The sequence below is a fragment of the Microtus ochrogaster genome, unplaced genomic scaffold, assembly GCF_000317375.1.
Source record: "Microtus ochrogaster isolate Prairie Vole_2 unplaced genomic scaffold, MicOch1.0 UNK1, whole genome shotgun sequence".
NCBI classification, from domain to species: Eukaryota; Metazoa; Chordata; class Mammalia; order Rodentia; family Cricetidae; genus Microtus; species Microtus ochrogaster.
Window position 1 is genome coordinate 34,208,956 of NW_004949099.1, and position 25,229 is coordinate 34,234,184.

General features: G+C 36.5%; 1 protein-coding gene across 19 annotated transcripts in view; it reads right to left on the bottom strand.

The window, feature by feature from the left end:
* Wnk1 (WNK lysine deficient protein kinase 1) overlaps positions 1–25,229 on the bottom strand; it is a 121,002-nt gene that overhangs the window by 27,400 nt on the left and 68,373 nt on the right. For 8 of the 19 annotated variants that reach the window (XM_026788128.1, XM_026788124.1, XM_026788131.1 and 5 more), the window contains exons 5-15: positions 24,004–24,092; positions 21,821–22,040; positions 20,184–20,517; positions 18,888–19,075; positions 12,163–13,401; positions 10,328–10,408; positions 5,282–5,419; positions 2,710–3,168; positions 1,593–1,877; positions 830–927; positions 571–733 (exon numbers count right to left, since the gene is read on the bottom strand). In XM_026788128.1, coding sequence (XP_026643929.1) covers positions 571–733; positions 830–927; positions 1,593–1,877; positions 2,710–3,168; positions 5,282–5,419; positions 10,328–10,408; positions 12,163–13,401; positions 18,888–19,075; positions 20,184–20,517; positions 21,821–22,040; positions 24,004–24,092 — 3,294 coding nt within the window. Of the gene's footprint in view, positions 1–570; positions 734–829; positions 928–1,592; positions 1,878–2,709; positions 3,169–5,281; positions 5,420–10,327; positions 10,409–12,162; positions 13,402–15,725; positions 15,984–18,887; positions 19,076–20,183; positions 20,518–21,820; positions 22,041–24,003; positions 24,093–25,229 lie in introns of all 19 variants that reach the window. The other 11 variants (XM_005365132.3, XM_026788136.1, XM_005365129.3 and 8 more) reach the window with 6 other exon arrangements.

The window sequence follows — 25,229 nt, forward strand, 5'->3', positions numbered from 1 at the left end:
ACTGCTTTAAATAAATTCAAAGCATGCTACCTTAAAAAAAAAAACAAAAAAAAAAAAAAAAAAAACTCTGGAGTCTGGAAGCAGCGTGGTGCAGGTCTTTATCCCAGCACTCCAGAGGCAGAGGCAGTCAGATCTGTGAGTTCAAGGCCAACCTGATCTACAGAGCCAGTTCCAGGACAGCTAGAGTCCATATAGAGAAACCCTGTCTTTAAAAACAGAACAAAACCAAACAAACAAAACAGTAACAACAAAGTAAATGGTAAATGTGATATTCAATTAAAAGAGACTGAGTGAATTAAATGAAAAGGCTGCTATAAAAATAATATATATAGCCAGGTGCAAGCCTTTTATCCTGACACTAAGGAAGCAGAGGCAGGCAGACCTCTGTAAGTTTTAGGCTAGCTTGGTCTACAAAACAAGTTCAGGACATTCAGAACTGTTATACAGAAGCCCTGTCTTGAAAAACCAAAAAAAAAAAAAAAGTTTATTTTATGAATAGTTCAGAATTGATCTCTAAACCTAAAGTCCCAAATTATTTCAACAATACAAAGGTTACAAATCAATACTTACATTTAAAATCCTCAGTTTTGGGCGAGAAGTCTTTTCATGACGAGAGCGACTTCTTACAGATTTTCGATAATGACGTTTTGTCGCTCTTCCTTCATGCCTCCCACTGGATGAAGGAGCATTCTCATTGCCATCACTCATTCCTGAAGCAACATCTGAATGTGCACTTTGAAGGGAAAAAAATTAATGAGACTGAAAGGCCTGTTATTCTGAAGTTTCATACCATCCTGCCCACAACTCAAACAAGTGTTAGTTTTCTTACCTGTCTACATTTGAAACCAATGTGACAGGCTGGGTAGGTTGTGACTGTGTTATTGGAGTTGGTTCTGGAGGAACAGTCTGAGAGACTCCCTGAGTACTCTATAAATAGAGAAGATAACTCAAATCTTGGCAGGAAAAAAGATTTACACACACATATGTAAGTAGGTTTATAAAACCATTCACCGTTCCTAAGAAGTTCCTGTTACCCCTCTATAAGTCTTGGAATCAATGAAGGTACTAGTAATTCTTAACTCAAAATCTTTTCCAAAGCTAGTTTCTAATACCAACTGTTGGTGTGAAGTCAGCCAACCTATTTGCTAGGCATTGTGAAACTACAATTTGCCATGCAGACAGCATCTTACTAGAGTGTGCAATAGGGCAGGTAGAGCGAAGTGCAGAGATGAATTTAGAACTGTACCCTAGTAGTAGAATAGAAAAGGTTGTTGGGAGCACAGCAAGTAAGATACTCTTATGAACTGCCAATGGCAAGAGTTTGTGGAAGGAGAACAATGGCTAACGCACTAACTAGAGAAGTGAAGTGCTAATAGTGTTAATCTTCTCTAAGGCAAACTCACTTCCCAACAGAACAGCCAGTGGCAACAAGGCCCCCACATTGCCATTTCATTCTGCTGTAAGAAAAAGTCATTTAGAAGTTAGACAGTCTCCAAATGAGTTGTAAATCAGGGAGCCTGTTTTTTTCTTTGCTATTTGAACCCCATTTTTTATAGATGTTTTTCATATAAACATGCAGTAATTTCATTTACCTCCAGGGCTGCTTGCTGGGAGGATGTAGTGGGGGGTTGTTGTGTTAAACTCACTGCTGGTTGGGACACTTGAACCTGTCCTCCTACACTGCCCATAGGAACCAAAAGATTTGATTCCACAAAAGGCTGCACTACTGTAGGAAAGTAACCTTGGGTGGCCAAGGCTTCTGTCGGCATAGGAGGAGGGGCTAGGACTGTAGAATGGATGCAAATAGAAGCCACGTTGGAAGAGGGAACAATATTTGAATCTCCTGGGTATTGTGGTGGCAGTCGAGATGGGAAGCCCTGTGACAGAAATGAGGAAGGTGAGTTAGTGTGAGTAGGGACATCAAATTAGCAAATCAGTAGACGAGGGGCCAGAGGAAACAAAAGCACAAAGCAAAGAACAGTACCCTGGTTTCTAATAATTTAAAGAAAATTTAAAGATCATTTTCAAAATGAACTGGCAGATAACTTAGAAAATGGCACTCTTTCAATCATACTTTAAACTGATTTCCCATCCTAGAGACCATTTAAGTAGAACTTAAGAGATTAATTCCTCACATAAAGAATTTATAGCAATCTTACATGGAAGAATGCAAAAAATCTCTCCCAGATAGCAGTCATATTATAAAATCTAAATCCTGAACTTTCTTGTTTGTATCAGGCTACCTGTTCTATTTACAGTCTACATATGTAAAAGAGCAGCCTGGCATACTACACTAACCATTATCCAAGTTTATCTAGCTTACCTTGAATAGAGTTAGCTTTTCTTCTAAGTTGTGTCTTCAAAACCGTGTATGAATCATTTGGTAATATCACTCCAATAGTTTCTTTGAGATAGGGTCTTACTACGTAGCCCTGGCTGACTTGGAACTTGCTATGCAGACCAAGCTAGCCTTGAACTCACAGAGATCTGCTATCTGCCTCTGCCTCCTAAGCACTGGGATCAAAGGCACACATTACCACGTCCAGCCTTTTCAGAATTTTGCTATTTTTATTTTGCCTAGTTCAGAGTGTCAACTTTTGTTATTGTTACTCTGACACTCAACTAACTAGTACATTTCTCAAGTTCTTAATGATCTGCCATTAAAATCCAATAGTCTAACACCCTCTGATTTACTAGCTAACACAATACCTGGTACAGAACATCTCCAGAGGGAAGTGGACCCTCGGCAGCTTGTCCAAGGTTAGCTGGTATTCCCATGGACTGAACTGTTGGCTGTAGGAGCTGTGGGTGAACCTGACTTTGCAGCTGATTCACAGGCTGCAGAAGGGTTGGAAGCTGATTAGGAACTACAGTTGATCCCCCTGGGATTGAAGATGCTGTAGCAGATGAAGTCAAGGGGAGCAGAGGCTGATTAATGCCAGCAGCCATTGTTATAGGAACGGAGGAGAAACCTGTCTGAGCCGTAGACACATGAGGAGCTGATATGGGAATTTGAGAGACAGGATACTGTGGGAGTAAGGAAGCAGGGAGTGGCTGTCCCACAGGAAGGAAATGAGCACCAGAGTGGACTGGAACAACTGAGGGCTGTGCGGAAACTGGGATGTGAGGTTCGCCTTGGATAGTTGGTACTGTCTGGGGAACTGGAAGCTGGGAAGGTAAAGAAAAACAAAACAGACTTTTTTTTTTTTAAAGCAAAGCTGCCAAAAGCAAGATTTACATATTAGTCAAGAAGATAAACAAAATTCTGCATACATTAGTATAAATTAACATGCCACACAGAATCAAGAAAGAATAGGAGAGAAATATGCTAGTAAAGTAACATTTCCAAACCTTTCACTGTTGAAAAAAAATGCTATTTCATTTTTGGCAATAAAAGAGGACCTTTCACACGGAAGGATTTCTCTCCCCTCTCTTTGTTGGTTTATTTTTTGATTTTGACTCTCACTAGGCAGCTGAGGCTTTCCTGGAGCTTGTTGGGTGATTCTGACTGAACTTAAAACTCTAGGTCCATCCAGGTGGTGGAGGCATTCATCTTTAATCCCAGCACTTGGGAGGCAGAGGCAGGTGGATCTCTGTGAGTTCCAGGCCAGCCTGGAGTGAGTTCTAGGACAAGCTCCAAAGAACACAGAGAAGCCCTATCTTAAAAACCCCAAACCAAACCAAATAAAAACAAACTCTAGGTCCTCTGCCTTTGCCTTCCAAGTGCTGGGCTTGTACCAGACTCCAGACTTGTACCAGACTCCAGACTTGTACCAGACTCCAGACTTGTACCAGACTCCAGACTTGTACCAGAACACCCAACTTTTTGTTATTTGTTTTTTGAGGCAACGTTTCTCTGTGTAACAGTCCTGGCTGTCCTCAAACTCACAGAGATCTGCACACAAAGGAGTACACCACCACCACCCCCAGCTTTGTCTACTGGCATATGCGTCACACACCATAATCCACCAGCATGTCAGAAATCACCTAATATGACTGCTAATATACTGATTAAACTCAAATTTCTTTCCAGTGGAATTAGACTTCATATTATGTTTCAATTTTAAGTGTAAAACAACACTAAAAGTTGGTATAATTAGCATAATTCACTGATTCTAGATAATTCACTGATTCCACAACTGTGTCATTTTAAAACCTGAGTGAGATATATGTAGAGATTAAGACTATATGCCAGTGGCAAATAAGAGTGCATTTAGAGTTGATATTATTTTAGTTCTGAGATGACAATATAATATTCTATGCACATATATCTACAACTGACCCATAGATGAAGTTGATGAAAGGTTATTCATAAGAATATGCCTTCTACAGGTTACTTTCCAAGCGAGTGAATAAACTAACACAAAACAAAAATCCACGTCTAAGTTTTTTGAGGAATGGACATAGTAGATAGCAAAGGTTTGTCTGGATCTTTTGAACCTCTTGCCTCAGGAATTGCAGATATGTGACAACATACCCAGTTGATGGGTAATCTTGGCTGTCAACTTTAATTAGACTGATAGTAAAGAGGTGATTACTAAAATAAATCTCTAAGAGCATTTTCAGAGACAACTAGATAAAAAGGGTTCTGACCTCTGATGGATTCATAATTTAAGAGGAGAAGTGGTGAAAATGTGAAGAGTGGGGCCTAGTTAAAGGAACTTGGTGGGTGGGGCTTTGAAAGGTATCTCTTGGCCTTAGCCTCTTCTATGCGCCTTGCCAGTCATAAAATAGTTTCTTATGCCATAATTTTTCTTCATCTATAACCCTTCCTCCATCTCCTGCTACAATATAAAGGCAATATGGCTTGCCAATCATGTGTGGATTGAAATCATACAAGAAAACAAATGATTCTTTTCTTACAATATTGTCCTTAGGCATTTGCCAATGATGAAAAGCTAATTAACACAATAAATTAGTATCTGTATGCAGCGAGGGAGAAAACAATGAAGAACTTTACATGAAAATAAAACACAGCTGCAAAACTGGAATGTAAGATACAGCTGACACATTTCTAGAGAATGTCGTAGGTCCAGTTACCAAAACATTTCCATTTAACCCCTAAATTTCAGTATTTGTAACTACTTCATACTTATCAAACCTAAAATTTCAATATTTTGACATGGTCATTACTATTGATATTTACAACAAAAACAAGTATATAACGGGATTAATCTCTATTCCATTTTAACAGATTCTTCACTATTACAGGAGAAGGCAGAAATCTGCGTTAAAGGACATAGATATCATCTGTAGCATCTTTTCAGGAATTAGAGTTTACCTGTGTTCCAGCTGACACTTGAGGCAAAACTTGTGAAGCTTGAGGCTGTGCAGTAGTGCCTTCACTGGAAGATGCTGCCTGTGGAAGTGAATACTGTACTGCCTGTTGAGGAGGAGCAGTTGGCTGTATTCCTGGTTGCTTAAAAAAAAAAAAAAAAAAATCAGACTTTTTGAAAGAGGGTGGTAACTGAGTTGACCCCCTTTTCTTTAAAAAAAGAAAAAAAAAAAAAGGATATGCAGCTCTGGAATTCAGAGATCTCCCTGACTGCCTCCTGAGTGCTGGGATTGAAGATATGCATCGCCACGCCTGGCATTTATCCTGATTTTTTTCTTAAATCATTAAGAATAATTAGCTAAGAGGCAAACAAATCTCTCTGTGAGTTTGAGGGAAGCCTGGTCTACAGAGTTCCAGGTCAGTTAGGGCTATCACACACACAGGCCTGCAGAGCTCTGAGTTTGAGGCTAGCCTAGTCTACAGGACGAGTTCCAAGACAACTAGGGCTACACAGAAAAATCACTATCTTTTTGTTTTGTTTTAGAGACAGGATTTCTCTGTGTAACAGCCCTGGCTATCCTGGAACTCGCTTTGTAGACCAGTCTGGCTTCAAACTCACAGAGATCTGCCCACCTGTGCCTTCTGAGTGCTAGGATTAAAGGTGTGCAGCATCACCGCCTGGGGAAAAAAATCCCTATTTTTTTTTTTAAAGGGAATAATTAGGCAATACTAGTCTTAAACTCTTTCTATACATCAGGTTGGACAAATCTTCCTGACACCTTAAACCGAGCTTATTTGTTTCTGTCCCATAATTTTCTAACTTTGTTCCATTTACATGTTCCAAACTGCAACTCCTCCACCCTTGGTAGGAGTCTGACTTATAACATATCATCTTTTCCATGAAGTCTTCTTGATAAACCCCTTCCAACCAGGAAAGATGTCTATTTTTCTGCCAGAGACACGGCAGTGAAATGGGCGGCTTTCACCTCTTAGATGGCATATATTTGAGACAATTTCCCAAAGTTCTCAGATTTTAGCTTTTCCATCAGTAAAATGAAAATAATGATAGGATCTACATTTACATTTTATGTTTACAATTACATTACTTAGGTTCCCCCAGAGCCATTCATGTTAGTCCATCTCAGATGACTGTCAGAAAATAGAAAAAAAGAAAACAAACAAAACTCTGGCTTACTTGGGAATGTTGAGAAAAAGTAAAGGGGTAACAAAAATGGATACCTTTTCTTTTTATGAACTTATTCCTAAAAAGACAACTGACGGGTATGTCAATAGTACCTTAGAGTACTGTTTCTGAGAAATGGTACATTTGGTAAGCCAAAATTACATGCCATCTGCTTCTGCATAATCACACTGGCTAATAACCAATAGATCAGTCAGACAGCGATGATGAGAATTATGCTTTGCATAGACTTTCTTCATAGAAACCAGTTCAAATAGTTTTTATTGACTGGTACAACACAACTGCATGGCATATAAACGTGATCCTCAGGGTGAACAGAAGAATATGAATATCCGAAGGCTTGTACATGCTTTTATGGAAGACATGTTTATCTTTCCCACAACCTTCTTTACAGTCATAAATACTGGGGGCACCACACTAATATAAATACCATTTTAAAGCTTTATTTTTTTAATAATTTTTGTGCATGTACACGTGTATACATGTGTGGACAGATGACCACAGTGGTAGAGAAGGGTGGCCCTTACAGCTAGAATTATAGGCAGTTGTAAGGCATCTGGAATGGAACTGAATTTGGGTCCTCAGAAGAGCTGTAAGCTCTTTCATATCTCTAGCCTTTATCCATTATAACTCTTGATAAAAACAATGAATCAGGGGAAAAGACGTTCCTCATTTACTATATTCTAAAGTCACAAGATAAACTAAATTTCAGATGAGGTATATGTCTTTCCTTACTATAAAAAAACTATTATTACCAATATGAAAGAGAGAGGTTCTTTTCTTCTTTGCATTCATCCATTCACATAGACCCAGTAACAGGTAAGTATAGCATTTAAATATCTACCATATAAAACTAATTTTACAACAACAAAACAAAAGTCACTTATACAGAAAGCTTGAATTTCAGTAATTTGTAGTTTCCTTATTACCTGAGAAACTCTACAAAAGTAAAATATACTAGATTACATATACCTCTTATACAAACTGGCTTCATAATTTTGATTCTACTAAATTTAAAATATGCTGTAATAACATCTAAAATGGAACCAAAAGAAAAATTAATTTTAATAGTCCATTTATTTGCATTTTATCCACCACTAGAATTAACTATTTAGCACTTTCTCAATTTATCTTTTTAGATTATTCAAATTTATTTGTACTTATTCTCTGACAGTTTCAAATACACAGAATGAAATCCAGTCATTTTCACTACTATTACCCTTCCTCTTCCTTCTTCTGTAGAAACCTTTCCATTTCTCAAGAAATCTTCCTTCTACTTTCAAGTGTGTGGGTGTGGGTGTGCGCGCGCATGAGAGAGAGAGAGAGAGAGAGAGAGAGAGAGAGAGAGAGAGAGAGAGAGAGAGAATGAGTTTAATTAGTGTTACATTAGCACAGGAGGTTTTTTACTGGAACATGGCATACTTTTCAGTGGCTACACCACTGAGGAAATGATTCTCCTTCCTTCCCCCAGCAACCATTAGTTACTAGAAACCAAGATTTTTATAATAGTGAACTTGTTCCTAAATAGTTACCCTGGTGTTATCCAAAAGATTACATTATCTGTTTCAGATTCCACTTGAATGAATGAATGAATGAATGAATGAATGAATGCAAGGAAGTAAAGAACGTATCTCTACTACATTGGTGGCCTGTTTCAAGATATGCTACTTATTTCACATATTCTAAGAGAGAGTTGGAAGGGCAGCCAATGCTCTTAACCACTGAGCTATCTCTCCAGCTCTTCTAAGAGAGAGTTGGGGCCTTATGAACTACTTTCTCTTTTCTGAGAGTACAACTCACTAGGCAGCCCAGGATGGCCTGGAACTTAAGATTCTGCTGTAAGTTTCCTAAAAGTTGACATTCCAAGTGCACATAACCACATTCAGACATATTACTATTTCAACTTAACATTTATTTATAGTATTATGCTACTTTATCCCCACATACTTTGAGTGTTGAACTTGATGATTTATTTCACATTCTCCTTTATTTGCTAATATTTATATGTATGTATGTAAACATAAGTATGTATTTAAGACAGTTGACACATTTCTTTAGAAAAGGAAAAGCACAGAATATAAATGTTTTCCTTTTAAGAGTGTTGGCCTATATCAAAATATAAGCAAATTAAGATGTTAGTGTGATTCAGATGTGTGTGGCTCATGCTTCTAATCCTTGTACTTGGGAGGCAGAGGCAAGAGCATTGAGAGAGAAACTTTACCTAACGGAGTCATCTTACTAACCTGTAATTTAACCTCCATAAAGATGAAGTGACCACATGGCCACCTAATGTAGTAAAAAAGGCCATTTATAATAATGAAGCCTTTGTTTTAAAAATTAGAAGTCACTTTACAATATGGTCATTAAAATTATAGTAGAAGAACCATCAATGAAATAGTTTATCATATTAAACAGATGAGTATAAATCTTGCTTGAAACAACTAATAAATTGTTCAAAATGAATGATTTCCTGTAAATTAAAATCTGCTAAGCAAAAGTATTGATAAACTATTTGAATTTTAAGATCAGCTATTTTATTGATGTTTGGATCTTTTTAAACTCATGTCCTGAATTCCTCAGATCTTGTGGGACAAAACCTCCTAGGTCAAAAATTTAAAAAAAAAAAAAAAAAAAAAAAAATCAGATGGGGCATGGAGGTACTTGCCTTTAATCCCAGTAACTGGGAGGTGAAGACTGGCAGATCTCCAAGTTTAAGGCCAGTGTGGTCTAGAGGGGGAGTTCCAGGACAGAAAGGGCTACACAGAGAAACCCTTTCTTGAAAACAAAACAAAACAAAACAACTTCCTGTAGTAGTTGCTCTTTGTTTTCTTTATGTGTTTTGCCTGCATGTATGTACATGTTAGACATGAATGGAATGCTTAATGCCTGAGGAGGCCAGAAGAGGGTACCCTGGAATTGGAGTTTATGGTTGTTAACCATAGTGTTAGTCCTTGGAACTGAACCTGGGTCCTCTGGAATAACAATATAATACTTTTTCTTTCTTTTTCTTCTTTCTTTTCTTCCTTTTTTTTCCCTTTCTTTCTTTCTTTCTTTCTTTCTCTTGGGGTGGGGTGGGGGGAAGGAAGGGTTTCTCTGTATAGCTTTGGAGCCTGTCCTGGAACTTGCTGTGTAGACCAGGCTGGCCTGAAACTCACAGAGATCCACCTCCCTCTGACTCCCGAGTGCTGCGTGGCCACTACCTGGCTACATACTCTTAACTAGTGAGCCATCACTCCATTTCCTTTAAGGAAAATAAAGTTTATTTTGTTCTTTAGGTTTTCATTCATTCCCTTATAGTGCAATATGATATACTATCCCACTAATAACCAATAAAAACAAGTTCAGTATCCAAGGCATGAACCATGGGAGGCTGTAATGACAAAATGCCCCCTTTTTTCCCCTTCTTCTTTTTGGAGGTAAGGTTTTTTGTAGTCTGACTGTCAAGGAACTTGCTTTGTAGAGAAAATTAGCCTTGAACTCAGAAATTCACCAGGCCTCTGTCTCCCAAATGCTGGGATTAAAGATGACAAAATTCCCATATATGGACAAGTCATAAAACATAAATAGAAACAATTTTCTTTGTATATTTTACCTCATGAATACAACCATTAAGAAGATAAATTATGTAACAATTCTTCTAAATTTCAACATATACCTAGTAAATTGTTTAATAGTTATAAGTACATTAACCAAAATGAAAGATATCCTAAACTACTACTAAATGCCAGAAATGTTACGCCACTTAATTATTCTCCAAAAAGTTAGCAAGCCATTTATATCAGCAATCTAGCTCAAAAAGTAAGTGCTTTTGGCCACTGATAAAACATAATGTAACACCATAACATTCTTACCTGTTGAGGATGTTGGACAGGTTGTGAAGATAGAACCCCTGCTAAGCTACCTGATGGCTGGCCCTGGCTCTGCCCCTGTGCCTGAAATAAAAAAGCAAATACAAATTAGAGAAGGTTTATGCACATGAAAGTTACACTTTTGTATAAATACTTCAGATCCTCAGAAGACTGCTTGATTGAAATGAAACAGTTTGGTAGTGTAATATAAGACAGACCTCTAGAGTTTTTTGTTTTGTTTTGTAAGATAAGTTTAGGAAAAAGATCATAGAACATTTCTGATCACATCTCAGGTAAAAATGAAACAAAAACACAAACACACTGATGTTAAAAACTTACTATTAATGGTGGCTAAAGTTTTAGCTGGCTTGAATAGTTAGATTCAATAATAAAATTGTCACAGGAAAAAAAATGTGTTAAGATATCAACATGAAAACATTTAATCTAGATAATTAAATAAAAACCACATTCAAAAGTGCTAATTTGGCTATCTTTTCCTATTTCTTGTATTCATAGTAACTGATAAAAAAAATGTCAAACGTCTGTTAAAAACCAATTTCTCAACAAGTATGTAATGGTTGCTTCAGGTAACATATGGAAACATTTGAAGACATTCTAATTGTCAAAACTAGGGGAAATGGCTATAAGATGCTACTAAAAATTCTATAATGACCATACAAGTCCCCATTCAGAACAAAGGATTAACCAACCCAGAGAATGTGAACTATGTTGGGTCTGAGAAACTGAACAGCTTATTCCATTTAACAAGAAGTCTATATTAACTGAGAATAGAGTACAAGAATATATGTTGGGGAAATGAATGCATGTATACTATGTATATATAACACCGACATATGTTAAGAAAATGAAAAGGCTACCTTTATGGTTTCAATTCAATTTAGAAGAGGTTCTTCAATGTTTTTAGGGATATATCACACTCGATGAAAATTTAAATTATTTATTTTAATTTTTTTTCTTTGCAAAGCTTGAAGGATAATGTAAGCATACAGCATGCCCACTCTATTTAAGTTTCAGGGCCCTTCTGCTTCTTACCACTATTCCAAGTAATGGATATACCTAAAGAGTATATGAAATAGTCATAACTTCTTTAATTCTGTATCTCTTATTATATTTGTGTGAGTATGTATGCTCGTGTACGTGTGGCTAAATTTTTAAATATATTCAGAGAACAAAGCCTGAGACACTACTGTTCCTGGCCTTTGCAATCCATTATTATAAATTCATGCAAAACCCAATAAAATCATTACACAATAGACCCTACCAGTTGTTAAAATTTGACATAGTCCTTAACTGATTAATGTTACATTTGGGTCCTTAATACAGTGGTCTGATTGATACCATTTCAAAACTACACCTTCATTTGTTAAGCCAAACTCATAAGATGTGTTTTCTTAAGTCCTACTTATAATGAAAGGCTCTGTGTTTCTTAACATTGCACCAAAAAGTTTTTGCTACTTTCCATTTTGCTTTAAGGTTATACTTCTTTAATTTTTAAAAACTTATTTAGAGGAAGAAATTATACTAAATCATTTTACTGCATCTAAATAATCAAAATAGACAATTGCATTTTCATTACTAAGGTAAATTTCACATAGAGATTAGTCATTAATTCTGATGACTACAATCACAGGCAAACCAGGTAGTTTCTGCTTTAGTTCATTCTTTAGTACAAATATTTATAACCACAAAAAAAATTCTATTAAGAAAATAAACAACATTCCTCATAAATCCATGATTCAGGGACATGAGATAGAATATTTAAATGCACTAGTGCAAAACAGGGTAGTTTAAAAGAATTGTGAAAGTTTTCCTATAACCTGTGGATGGAGTGTAGCTCCTCCTGAAGAATATGAGGCAGATAAGACCTGCTGAGTTGTGGTTCCTTGGGGGAAACAGAAGAAAAGTGGGGATTCTTGTAACACTTTCTGAGGCAGGCGAATAAAGGGCAATGAGACGTCAGAGGCAAAAGGTGCAGCTGTTCCCCCTGTAGGGGGAGGTGATTGAAAATCACTGAGATCTGAAGAAGTAATTTGAGAGGAATCACTTGAATATTCTGGGCTTCCTATTGGCCAGTTCTGTCCCATAGGCTCAACCACAGAAATGGTCAATTCTGGGGTATGGTTATTATGCTGTTCTTCAGTAACAGGCTGCAGATGGCAATGCAATCCAACTGACTGAGGAGGCAGTTCTTCCTGACTTGAGTCCACTGCAACCTGTCGATTTCGATAAACACGTTGAGGTAAAATCCCACCTCCTTCTCCTGAAGAAGAACTTGGTGTCTGAGCATGAAATTCAAATACACAGTTGCTTCTGTTCTCACTGTTATGAGTTAACACAGCTGGCGCAGAATGAGGAACAAAGACAGGGTGAAATTTCAAATGTGTAGCATCTGTACTGTTAGGCGCAGAAATACTAGAGAGGGGTGATGCTGGACTCGGTCCAGAATCTAATCTTAAATTCTGAAGGTGTCCTACCAGGAAAGCCTGTCCAGATGGAAATTCAAAGACAGAACTTGAGGCAGGGCCCCCAGGCACTGGCTTCTGTTCAGGTATCTGTTTCATAGGACTTGACAGTACTGGTGAGTTGTATGAAATGCCCTCATACTGTCCTGCCACCTGGGTCTGGTAATGCACCCCAGCTAGATATACTGTTTCCTGAGGAATAAAATAGTGAGCTTCTTCTGCCAGTACTAGTCCAGGTCTATAGTCACTGTAAATCTGGGCTGGCTCAAACACAGGTTGGGCCTGCATCTCACATAGATCTCTATTTACTCTACCGGCTGTAGTACCAAACATAACTATGGCCTCTGGTGTCCAGTTAGTTGGGCTGCCACCAGGTGGAAGAAGATTTTGGCCAACAGTCCTCAGCAGGGGTTGAAAGTGGCGAGTTTGGGCTTCCAGGAAGGAGGTGCTCTTACGTCGTTGGGAAATGGCTACTTTCGGTGGACAGGTGGGAGGTGGTGAAAAAGAAACTGGACGTTCATGAATAGTTGGGAAAAATATCTGTGATTCTGGGTATGTTGGGGTCCCCCCATACGGATGCGCCATGGACTGAGGCTGTATCAACATGAACAAGACAAGTAATTCATACATTCAGTAAGTGAAATTACATCAGACATGCATAGCTGGATAGTTATGTGTAACCCCATGAAGTGGCCACACTCAAATTTTAATAATTAACAATGCTTTTGGAAATTATGTGTATAGTAAAAATCCATTAAATACATCCAGGGCCAATAAAGTCAATCTTTGGTACTTCCTTGAATGAAAAAAAAAAGCTGTTTTTCTACAAATACACTCTCCCAAAGCAAAGGTATGAAGTAAACTTCCTAAATGATTATTCTATTTATCTATAATAAACGTGTTCATTCTTAAAGTTTTGTCAATGGAAAATCCTAAAGTTAAAATATTATAGGACAACAAAGAATCCTACTATTTTTATAATTAAAAATATACTTTAATTTAAGCTACTGTTCCATAGTAGTCTATTAGAGGCTTCAGTGTTATTTTCATTAACTAAGAGTAAATGATCAGAAGAAATTTGTAATAGTATAAATCAAAAGGGATCTCTGGTAGATAGTCAAGTTCAATGGTGCACACTTATATAATGGTAGGACTTAAGAAGCTGAGGTGGGGGCCGGAGAGATAGACTCTGCTGTTAAGAACATTGATTGTTCTTCCAGAGGTCCTGAGTTCAATTCCCAGAAACCACATGGTGGCTCACAACCATCTGTAATGAGATCTGGTGCCCTCTTCTGGCCTGCAGGCATACATGCAGACAGAACATTGTACACTGAATGAATGAATGAATGAATGAATGAATCTTTAGAAAAGAAAAAAAAGAAACTGAGGCAGGGGGATTTTTGAGTATAAGGCTATACTGAGCAATTATATGAGACATCATCTTAAAAAAACAGACAACAAAAGGATAAGTGACTAGTTTTCTTCCTTTCTGTATCCAAAACTACAATTAATAGTTTTACTACAAAATGTTAGAGATGCAGAATCATTCTTCTGAACATTAATAAGGGCTGAATACCACAAATTTTCTAATTCTGACAAATCAGATGAAATGGAGGTAATAAATAATAGCAAAATCAATTTAATAGCAATTTTTGTTTCCAGAATTAAGACTGAGCTTAGAATCGCAGCTTGCCAAATGCAATGCACATAATTCTCTACCAAGGACTGAACTCCTTTTTAAAATATATTGGTTTTAGGCTAGGGATATAGCTCAATAGAGTGCTTGTCTAGCATATGCAAGGGTCCAGGTTCAATCCTTAACAACACAAAAATGGGTGTGGGGGGGGAAGGGTCAGAGGACAACCTCAGGTTTTGGCCCTCACTATCCAATTTGTTTGAGACATATCTCTGTTGTTTGATGCTGTCTACAATAGGCTGGAGGGCTGTGAGATTCTGAAGAGTCTGTTAACACTTCCCTTCTCACCCCAGGAAAACTGGGATTATGAATGTGAACTACTGCACCAGGCTTTACATAGGTTCTGGGGATCTGCACTCCATGCTTGTGCAGTACTTTAGTCACTGAGCCATTTCTTCCTCCTGCTAGGAGTATTCTGTATCAAATGCTAACATTTTATTGATTATTCAAGTTTTATCCTAAAGCCATAACATAGGTAGTCATTTTCCTAACTAAAATATCTTAAAATTCTGGTGACACTATTTCAGAATATTAATTATATTTTCTGTTTGGAAAAGTAGCAAGCAAGGTCTTACAGCAACTAAAGTAATTTGAGAAGTTGTGTAGCTTCATAGACATTAATGGAGACAAGAAAAGTTATATATGCTATATGTTTATCTAATGTATTCAGTAGAGTCTATGCCCAATCTTATGTAATCTTTGGAGCGAAAAAGTACCTCCCAAAGAGGGAACAGCCTTTTAGGTTTCTGACATATCATTTTACACAATTAAAAATCAATTTTTACTCCTCAATTGACTTGGTTTTAAAATACAAAGGATTCAACTAGTTGTATCCTTGAAGAATAAATTGAGGAGAGAACACATTTGGTTAATGTTTGGTAGAATCCATTTTGATTAGGCTAATAATGAGTTTAATAATGAGTAATACACATATTTTTGCTAAGATATAAAAATTCAAACCCTTTTATCAATGGAAGCTAGGAAAGTATAATAAAAGCTATACTGATATGTGCTATTAAACAAAATTTCATTGCCTCCTTGCTTTTTATTCTCATTTAAAGTATTCTTTAAAAAATGTTTTCTATAGGAATAGCTGTTATCCTAAAAGCACAACATATAACCAAGCTAATAGTTTAGTTTGGCTCTTTAATCAAATTTTCTATGCCTGGATGTATTCATTGGTAATAGTTTTTCACTTGTCAGGAAGTTTACATTTACATACAGTAGTGACAAAGAGGGAAGGCAGGCTGGAGCGTCGATGCTTGCGCTGAGAGGCAGAGTGCATAGGCAGGACACTCTCCAATGCTTTAGAGAGTTTTTCAGCAAAAGTTTCCTCAGGGGCAGTCCGAAGGAGGGAAGGACAAAGAGGTGCAGACAGCACTGGTGGTGGGGTAGAAGGAGCACTGGGAGAGATGCGGGATAAAGAGGGAACAGCAGAAAGATGGGGAACACAAACCGACATGCTACGGCCACGACGAGGCTAAACAGAAAACAAACACACATGAAAAACAGTACTTTGAAAACAAAATAACCAAATGTACAGTGATAATAGGGCATAGTAAACAAAGAAATGTTCTACCCTCCCCAACTCTGCAAAGTTTAAAAGAAAAAAAAGAAATGTTTAGGTGAGACATAATTCTACAAAACACAGCTGGTATATCCTAACTAGTCTCCCTGTTTTGGTGTTTTTTTTGCAGGTTTTCTCGTATGAATAAAAGATCAACTATTATCTTGAATATTTTGAAGTAATACCAACTATTAAGTGCATGAATTAATAAAAACTGACTAATAGGGTACCACACAAGTAACAATGAACTATAGTTCTAAAACCTTAGTAAGAGTATAAGAATACATTTACTGAAGTATAAAATTTGGGAAGATTTTAGGAGTAGATTATTTGCAAGAGCTCTAAAAACTTGAGGAAAAAACTTTTCTATTTTAGAAGATAGTCTACAAGATACACTTGCAGCTTTCTCTACAAAGGTTAAAAAGTCATCATCAAATAAATAGAAGAAAAAGAATAGCTTTCTGACATTTACCACTAGGTATTAGAAATACTTTGTACTTTTATAAAGGAGTCAGTGGGAGAAATGCCTTCAATTTGAATCTCTAAAGAATTAACCCCCGCCGGGCGGTGGTGGCGCACGCCTGTAATCCCAGCACTCGGGAGGCAGAGGCAGGCAGATCTCTGTGAGTTCGAGGCCAGCCTGGTCTACCAAGGGAGTTCCAGGACAGGCTCCAGAGCTACAGATGTGGAAACCCTGTCTCGAAAAACCAAAAGAATTAACCCCTCCCCCATATGATAAATTCAGTTTAAACTTACAAAGTGTGTAGTGCCCTAAGAGAAAGGGTTTAACATAGCTACAGAGCTAGTCTAATATTGTGAGGGTGCCTGGAGCAAGTTTATGATCTCTTTCTTTTACAAAACTGGCTTCAAAGAAATGCTTTTAGCCACCTTTAATCCCAGCACTCGTGAGGCAGAGGCAGGCGGATCTCTGTGAGTTCGAGGACAGCCTGGTCTACAAGAGCTAGTTCCAGGACAAGCAAGAACCAAAAAAGAGAGAAATCCTATCTCGAAAATCCAAAAAAATAAAAAAATAAAATGCTTTTTAGCCAAACTTGGAGTTCATCAGTATGTATCATCATGATTAAGTTCATTTTGGTTACAAATTTTTACCTTTGTCTCTCTTTTTAAATTTTCTTAGGCATAGTAAATTCTTGAAATGAAAAAAAGAGTAGGATTATAAAATGTTTTATTATTCTAAATATTTGTAATTTTTTATAATCACTCTATAGAAGACTATCATCAAAAAGTTAGAGACAGTCTAATTTTAGAACAGCAAATAAATACAGCTAATGTTAATGGCTTGAGCATTTAATATCTGGATGAATGATCAATCCTATTTCTCTTAAAAAAAAAAAAAAAAAAAGACATAACCCCCATGATGAGGAAGCCAAGAGTTGAAAATAACTGTGAAACAAAGAAATGAAGAAGTGCTGACAACTAATATTTGTCAGTATATTGAAATAAATCACCCAAGGTCATTTGCCCTACTTAGGTTAAGAACAGATTGTTAAAAGGTTAGTATATATTAGTGGTACTTTTCTTTGAATTAATGTGGCCATTCATCTTGGGACCTAAGTCCAAAGCAGAACTAATCCATCAATGGACTCCAAAACAAGCATCTTTTATGAGTGAAAGTATTTTCCTGAAAAGTTTTTTTTTTTCCACTTAATGAAGACATAAGAATTCTACAAAGTTCGGATTAAAAGCCTTCTGGGAAGGAGGGAGGAAAATCAGTCTGCTTAAAGATTGTACTAACAAGTGATATAAAGTGAACAGTTATCATCTAATTCCTTTCTGAAGTATATGATCTTTTTTCCTCTGAATAACTCACAGAGAGTCAGCAAAAAAATAAATGAGGATATTTTATTATTCATCTAATTTAACTTTCACTATTGCAAAAGGACAATGTGCATATACATCATATTCCAATAAATTTATTACTTCTGTAAGCTGACTCTGAAAATAAACTGGTAATAAAATAAATACCAAATAAAGGAAAAGGTAAATGAACATATACTGGGAAAGGAACACGCATAGCAACTGATGATCAACTAAATACAAGCAATAAATTAGTCAGAGGTCATACAATAAAAGATTCCTTTACTCTATAATACTCACATGCAACATTCTATTAATAGTTTGGAAGGTCTTACCTGGTTTTTGTACAAAAGAAAATCTTATAGAAAACACTTGTTACTTTCAAAAAAATTTTAAAAAGTCTTGCTCCACCCACAAATTATTTGTTGTATCTAGTTTATGCCACTTTGAACAGATTTAATTCCTAGGTGAAGAGAGTGCAGTTCAGTCTTACTGTACACAACTACTTTGTGTTTGAAGTTCAACTAATTCTCACTTGTTAATGTGTATGTTACTAAACACCTCTGGTTATACTCTTATAAACTTATTTCCTTTATAAATAACATCAACCCTCAGTCTCTATGCTGAGTTGGTTCCAAGCCACCCCAACAGAAAAAAAAATCTGCAGTTGTCTAAATCTTTTATATAGATTATCATAGTATTTGCATATAATCTCTAGATTACTTATAATACCCAATTCAATTCTAAAGGCATTTAAAAATTGTTGTGTTACTAGGGAATATATCAAGAAAAGTCTGTACGTGTTCAGTACAGATAAAATGTTTAGGAATTTTACTATTTAAATCCACCCACATGAAAATCACAGACAACAAAGACTGACTAGACCATTCATATTTTCTACCTTAGACTCACATTGCTACCTAGATGACGTAAGAAATAATCTGAAGATTACCTATTGGCTATCATTTTAGTTTTACATTTCCTTATGCATTTACTCACCATACTTGAGGGTGGATACACCCCATGAGGCTGAGATTGTGCTTGGATACTAGAAGCTGTATGCCCCGGTGCTGTGCCAGTAGAATGTGCCTGTTCATGTTGGGAGCCATAGGAAACTGTCTGTTGGCTGCTCACTCGAGATTCTGTGAAGACAGATGATCCCTGACCGCTGTCAACTGTTCCATCAGCTGAAGGATAAATGAATCATTAGAGGGTGGGAGATGGAAGAGGGAGAAGTTTACATTGTAGACTCATTACATTAATGTTATTGGTTATTTCTTTGTTAAAATCTGGAGTAAATTTTAAAAACTGAATAGGCCAGTGGTGGTGGAGCTCGCTTTTAATCCCAACGCTCAGTAGGCAGAGGCAGGTGAATCTCTGTGAGTTCAAGGCCAGCCTGGTCTACAGAATGAGTTCCAGGACATGAACCAAAGTTACACGGAGAAACTCCAACTTGAAAAACCAAAAACAAACAAACAAACAAAGCAAAACCAAAAGAATAGCAGTCTTATTAAGATGTGAGCCTGTTTCGCCTTGACTGGAAGTCAGGGAGTTTGAGCTTATTTTTGCTCTCTCAAAGTTGTTGACAACAGATGTGGCTACAAACAAGAGATTCTGACTTAGGGTCAACGTGGCACTTGAGACAATTAAGTACCTGTCTACATTTAAATGAGGGAGTTGTGCAAAAAAGTAGTAATCTTAAAAAAAAATTCTTGTCAGACAGTAGTGGTGCATGCCTTTAATCCCAGCATTTGAAAGGTGAGGAAGGTGGATCTCTGAGTTCAATTCCAGCCTGATCAACATATATAGTTCCAGGAGAGCTGAAGCTACACAGAGAAACCCTGTCTCCAAAATAAAAACAAAACAGCAATAACAAAAAATTTCTGATTGTCACTGGATGATATCATCTTAAATTGAATTTAACTTTGAGGTCTTATTCTGTGGAGACCTGTGTTTACTTGATGTTAAATATTTAATTCAATTACTGAGCACTGGTCTCAACAACCTTTGGTCTCCTAGGTAGTTTTGCTAAAAGAGTTGAAACCAGATTAACAGCTTCAATTAAAAATAGCAAAATTTATTTACCCTTCATTATTTGCAAATTTAACTTGAAGGAACTAAATAAAATAGATAAATAACCTACAAACTCAAAATGTCAAGACACTAGAAGTTTTCAAATACCCTTATATCTTAAGCACATTTTCTCAGTGTTTCACCCTTCTATTAATAATGAGTACAAGAACGAAAATAATCAAAAGCATCACTAGCACTTTGCTTACTTCTCCTAACACTTACATAACACAGATGTACTAGGCTGCTGATACTGTAGCTGTTGATGTTGATCTGCTTCGGGTTCTTCAGGCTCTACTTGTGTAGAAACTGAAGCAGAAGTGGTGGGAGCAGTTGGTATGCCGGTGCTAGCAGAAGAGAGTTGCTGAATTCCTGCTTGGGAAACACTTGGTGGTTGTTCATTCTGCTGTCTGAGACTGCTCTCTTCCTGTTTTCTTTTTTCTTGCTCTTCTCGCACCAACTGCCGCTGCTCTCGTTTTCTCTTAATTAATGATACCCTGTCTTTGATAGCTTTAGCCATGGTCTTGTGATCACCTTCACAGACATACCCAGACTCCACCTACAGAATAAAAAGGGTATATTAAGAAAAAGGATATTTAGAGAAAATTACTTCAAAACAAAATGAAACAAACAAACGAACAAACAAAAGGCACAGTAGAAAAGTAGGTTGTTTTGGAGGGGTGCATGTATTTTTTCAAGTTTTATAATGTTTGAGACCAATTTTACAGTTGGTCTCAAACTTGAAATCCTCTTGCCTCAGTTTCAAGTACTGGAATTACAGACGTGTGCCACTAACATCAGAGACCTTAGGATTCTTCTTCACCAAACAATAAAATTACCAGTCTGCATTATATATTTCCCCACAATTGTGGTAAACAAAGAGTGGATACCACCATTTCTATAGAACATTACATAAAATTAATAAAAAATAAGTACCTCTTTCATATCTGACCCCTTTTCTACTTCTGAATAGTTTTTTTTTAAAATAAATCCTAGTAAGGTTATTTTATGACTACCTTTGTATAACAACTGGCTATTTTAGGCACTGGGGCATACCTAGATTTGGTTTTCCTAAAAGGGTTTCCTTTTAGAACAGTGATCTTTTACACATATTTAAAGTAAGGATACATCAGAGTGATTTGATCTTGAAAACACCATTCAAAGTAAAAACTGTTTTCATAATATCTATTTTTATTATTTAAATTGTATGTGTGAGTACAGGTGTCTACAGAGGCCAGAGGTATCCAATCCCCTGGTGCTGGAGTTATAAGCAGTTGTGAGCTGCTCAATTTGGGTAACTGCTGGGCTACCTGTCCAGCCACCAAAGCGAAAATACCTTATAATTCTGTTATCTTTCTCTCTAGTGTTTATAATGATGGATCAAAAGCTAACCAATGTTTAGAAACAATTCCAAACCTGGTCTGATTGGTTATACCTGTAATTTCAGCATTCAGGGAACAGGAAGAACATAAATTCAATGTTCCCAAAGCAAAACAGCATAACTAACACATTTTGACTAAAGTCAGTTAGAGGTATTCACCTTTATAGGTTTTAAGAAAGACTCCAGAATACATTCCGGTCTATTTTATTCATTCACTTATAATTACATGTTATTTTCCTCAAATAAAAATTTTAAAGGACTAAAAACCAACCCACATTATCAAAACAATACCAAAAAATACAAAGAAAGGTCTTAAAGAAAAATCATAGAAAAATCCCCCTATCCAAAGACAAAACATACGGGATCACACAACCTCATGTTAATGAGACATGCAACATACAACACTCATTAGATAAAAGTTTGTTTTTTCCCCTATTGGTATCAGTATACATAAATCTACAACAGTTAAGGGTCAATTTACCATTTCTTGGGCAACATCTTCTGGTACATCCCTCTCCAAATCAAAGGAAAATTCAATAGCTTCATTGTCTTTGTATTTTCCCTTTAATTTCTTAATATCTTCAATACGCAGCCACAATTTAATAGCTATCTTTTCTCCATCATCTTCTTCTGCTAATTCTACCCGTACCCCTGTTTCCTCCTGGAAAAAGGCATGGTTCAAAAGGTCTTTGATGGAATATCTTTCAAAGAAAGAGAAAATTAAAAAAAGAAGTCATTAGTTTGAAAAGATATTTTTCTTTCTTTCTGAGACAGTATCTCCTATGTTGCCCAAGCTGGCCTCAGACTAACAGAGCATTTACAGGCATAAGAATGACTTTTAAATGTATGTGTTTACTGTTATTTAATTAAGGAGAAAAAAAAATCTATGATAGAAAAACTAGGGAAATTTTGTGATTCATTTTAACATTAGTCTATCTGAATGGTAATGCTACAGCTGTGTGTGTGTGTGTGTGTGTGTGTGTGTGTGTGTGTGTGTGTGTGTGTGTGTGTGTGTGTTGGCAATGGAATCCAGGACCTTGCACATAGTAGACAAGCACTTCTTCATCCCCAGCCTACCATCTTATGCCAATCTGTTTTATTAACAGCTGACAGAGACAATTTTTAAACCAAATGATCTAATTTCATTAGTCAGAATAATTATGGAAATAATGCCCAGAATATCAAAGCTTCAAAACACCATAGAAACATAGCCGCCCCCCCCCCAAAAAAAACACAACACAACACAACGACAACAAAACACTGTGTAGGACCTTCTCTGGTCCTTGAACAATAACAATGGAATACCATTTCTTGACTATTATAAAATGAAGGCAGAGGAAGGTTAAGATTCTTTCTCAAAGTTTTACAGTTATAAATAATATAATCATAACTAAAACATAAATTTGTTGTTTTCTAGTTTGGTACTTTCTGTAACAGCAACCTTTATTTACTACAATAAATCCTTTCAATTCCTTATCAACAACTTGTGGATTAGGCAAGTCAAAGGTTGGATACAAAACAATCAATCTTTTTAAAAATATTTTATTGATTTTATGTACATTAGTGTGAGGGTATTAGATATTCTGGAACTGGAGTTACAGACAGCTGTGAGCTGCCATGTGGTTGCAGGAATTGAACCAGGGTCCTCTAGAAGAGCAGCCAGTGCTCTTTACCACCTAGGCGTCTCTCCAGGCCCACAATCAATCTTCTTTATACAAAATACCAGTAATCAAAGAAACTTTTCCATCCAGAAATGAAACAGAATGTTTTTAAAACTCAAAACAAATATCCCTTTGTTTAAACTGAAAAAGTCTTAAAAGAGCTTCTAAGGGCTGTGTATCTCAAAACAGAAACTCATAGATAACTATCTGCTGAACGGTCTGAAAGATCATGATGTAGAGCTCTTCTAAATAACTAAGTTTTGAAAAGAACATGAGACTAGAAGAGTTAAGATATGAAATTCTTGAATTTGGCTGATATAGCCAATTGTGGCCATATTTTAGGAGATAGGTTATGCTCAATTTACAGTTTATATTAATTTAGGATGGTGTGCCTTTTGTTTTTAGACTGGTATGGAGGTAAGTAAGGCAGATTATTTTTCAAATAATCATCTATCTTTGCTAAGCCTACAGGTGACCCATCAGCTACACTGCATAACTGATACTGGACACTCTTCTCAGAAAAGCTTTGTTTGTACAAATGACTAAGGCAGCTCTTCTTCTAAGCCTTGCATGAAATCTCTGTTTACTCAAAGGAATTTTTAATGTTTTGCTCTTTTTCAATCCTGGTATAATGGTAGGAAAATAAAGGCCTGTAGAGCTAAGCTGATTTTCAAAAGCCAAGATTTTACTTTACTTTCAAATTTCAGAGGGAGAATGATTAAGGAATCAATTTTTTGCATTGGAGAATGAACTCTACTGTAGGGTTTTCTAAATTGAATGTAGAGACTGTATGAGGTGGTTCTGGTTTAAACATAAACTTAACTTACTTAAACATCACTGAGTCACATTTTTACAGTTACAGAGAGCAAATCTGAGTAGCTTCAATGGAAAGAATCCAATCTTTAAAAATTTTTAAAAATGTTATGAATGGAAAAACGAAACACAAGTATTAAATATACCTCACATTGTTCAAGCAACACCAGGGGCCAAAGAAGCAACTTACCTTTCATCTTTATTTTGTCGGATACATCCTTCAATAATTTCCTTCACTTCAGGAATTGCTACTTTGTCAAAACTGGCTGGCTTCACTCCCTAAAATCCATAAAAATAGCCACAAAAATGTTAATGAAAAGAGAATCTTAATTTTTTTTTTTTTAAACAGGCTGCCTTCTTAATGTCCCTTGCCTTTTTTTCTGATGTATATGCAGGACCTAATCCATGTAGGGACCAGAGGTAGGAAGTAGCAATCTCAAGAAACAATAAGGAATATGGCAGATCTTACTTTTACAGAAAAAAAAATTTAGGCTCATGACAATATCTTTCCTTACATTTAAAATGGTAACCAGGTGTTCTGATTGGTTAGAAAATCTTGTGCTCAATTTTGAAAACTAACACATCGACTAATTCAGCCTTTATTTATTTGGACATTGAACCCAGAGATAGGTATGAATTTACAGAGTTTGGTAAGCATCATATTATATGATACTATTCTAAAAGCTTTACACAAAGAATTATGGGTTAGTATTGTTTTAGTAGGATAACTAAGGAGCAACTTTATATAAATAACACAGAAAAATAAGAACCAGAAACTGTTGTATAAGTCTATAAATTCAACACTTGGGAAGTGGAGGCAGGAGGATCAGGCACTCAAGGTTATCCTTGGAGTAATATGTCAGCATGAAGCCTCTGATCAGGAGGAGCCTCTCACAAATATTAACAGGCATCCTATTGGGGTGCTGTCTATGAGCCCCCAGCTAGAAAACTTACTGGTACCACTGGAAATGTTTCACAACTATCCTTATACCCTTCACTGTATCCAGCCTGGGAATCATGAGAGTCTGGCTACAGAATCTTACTATCAATTAACTCCTCATCCCATCCTTTAAAAGGTCTAAAAAGAAACTCCCTCCCTTGCCATTCAGATCTTGATTCTTTTCAGAAAAGGGACTCTACTCAGAGCCTCTTCAATGCTATTTCTCGTTTGTCAGTAGGTTCCTGGAAATAAAAATAACATAAAATGTTTCTAATAATCCCATGTGAAGCAAAATGGGGTTCAAGACCATGAGTAGATAAATAAATCAGCTTGGTCAACCAGGCTGTCTTCCCCCAAATGACCCTGGTACCTCTGGCCATTTTCCTGCTAGGTTACAAGGTCACCTCCACCAAGTTCATACACAATATCTACAAAGATCTTCTTGGTGGACTCATTCTTCATAGGCTATGTAGTCT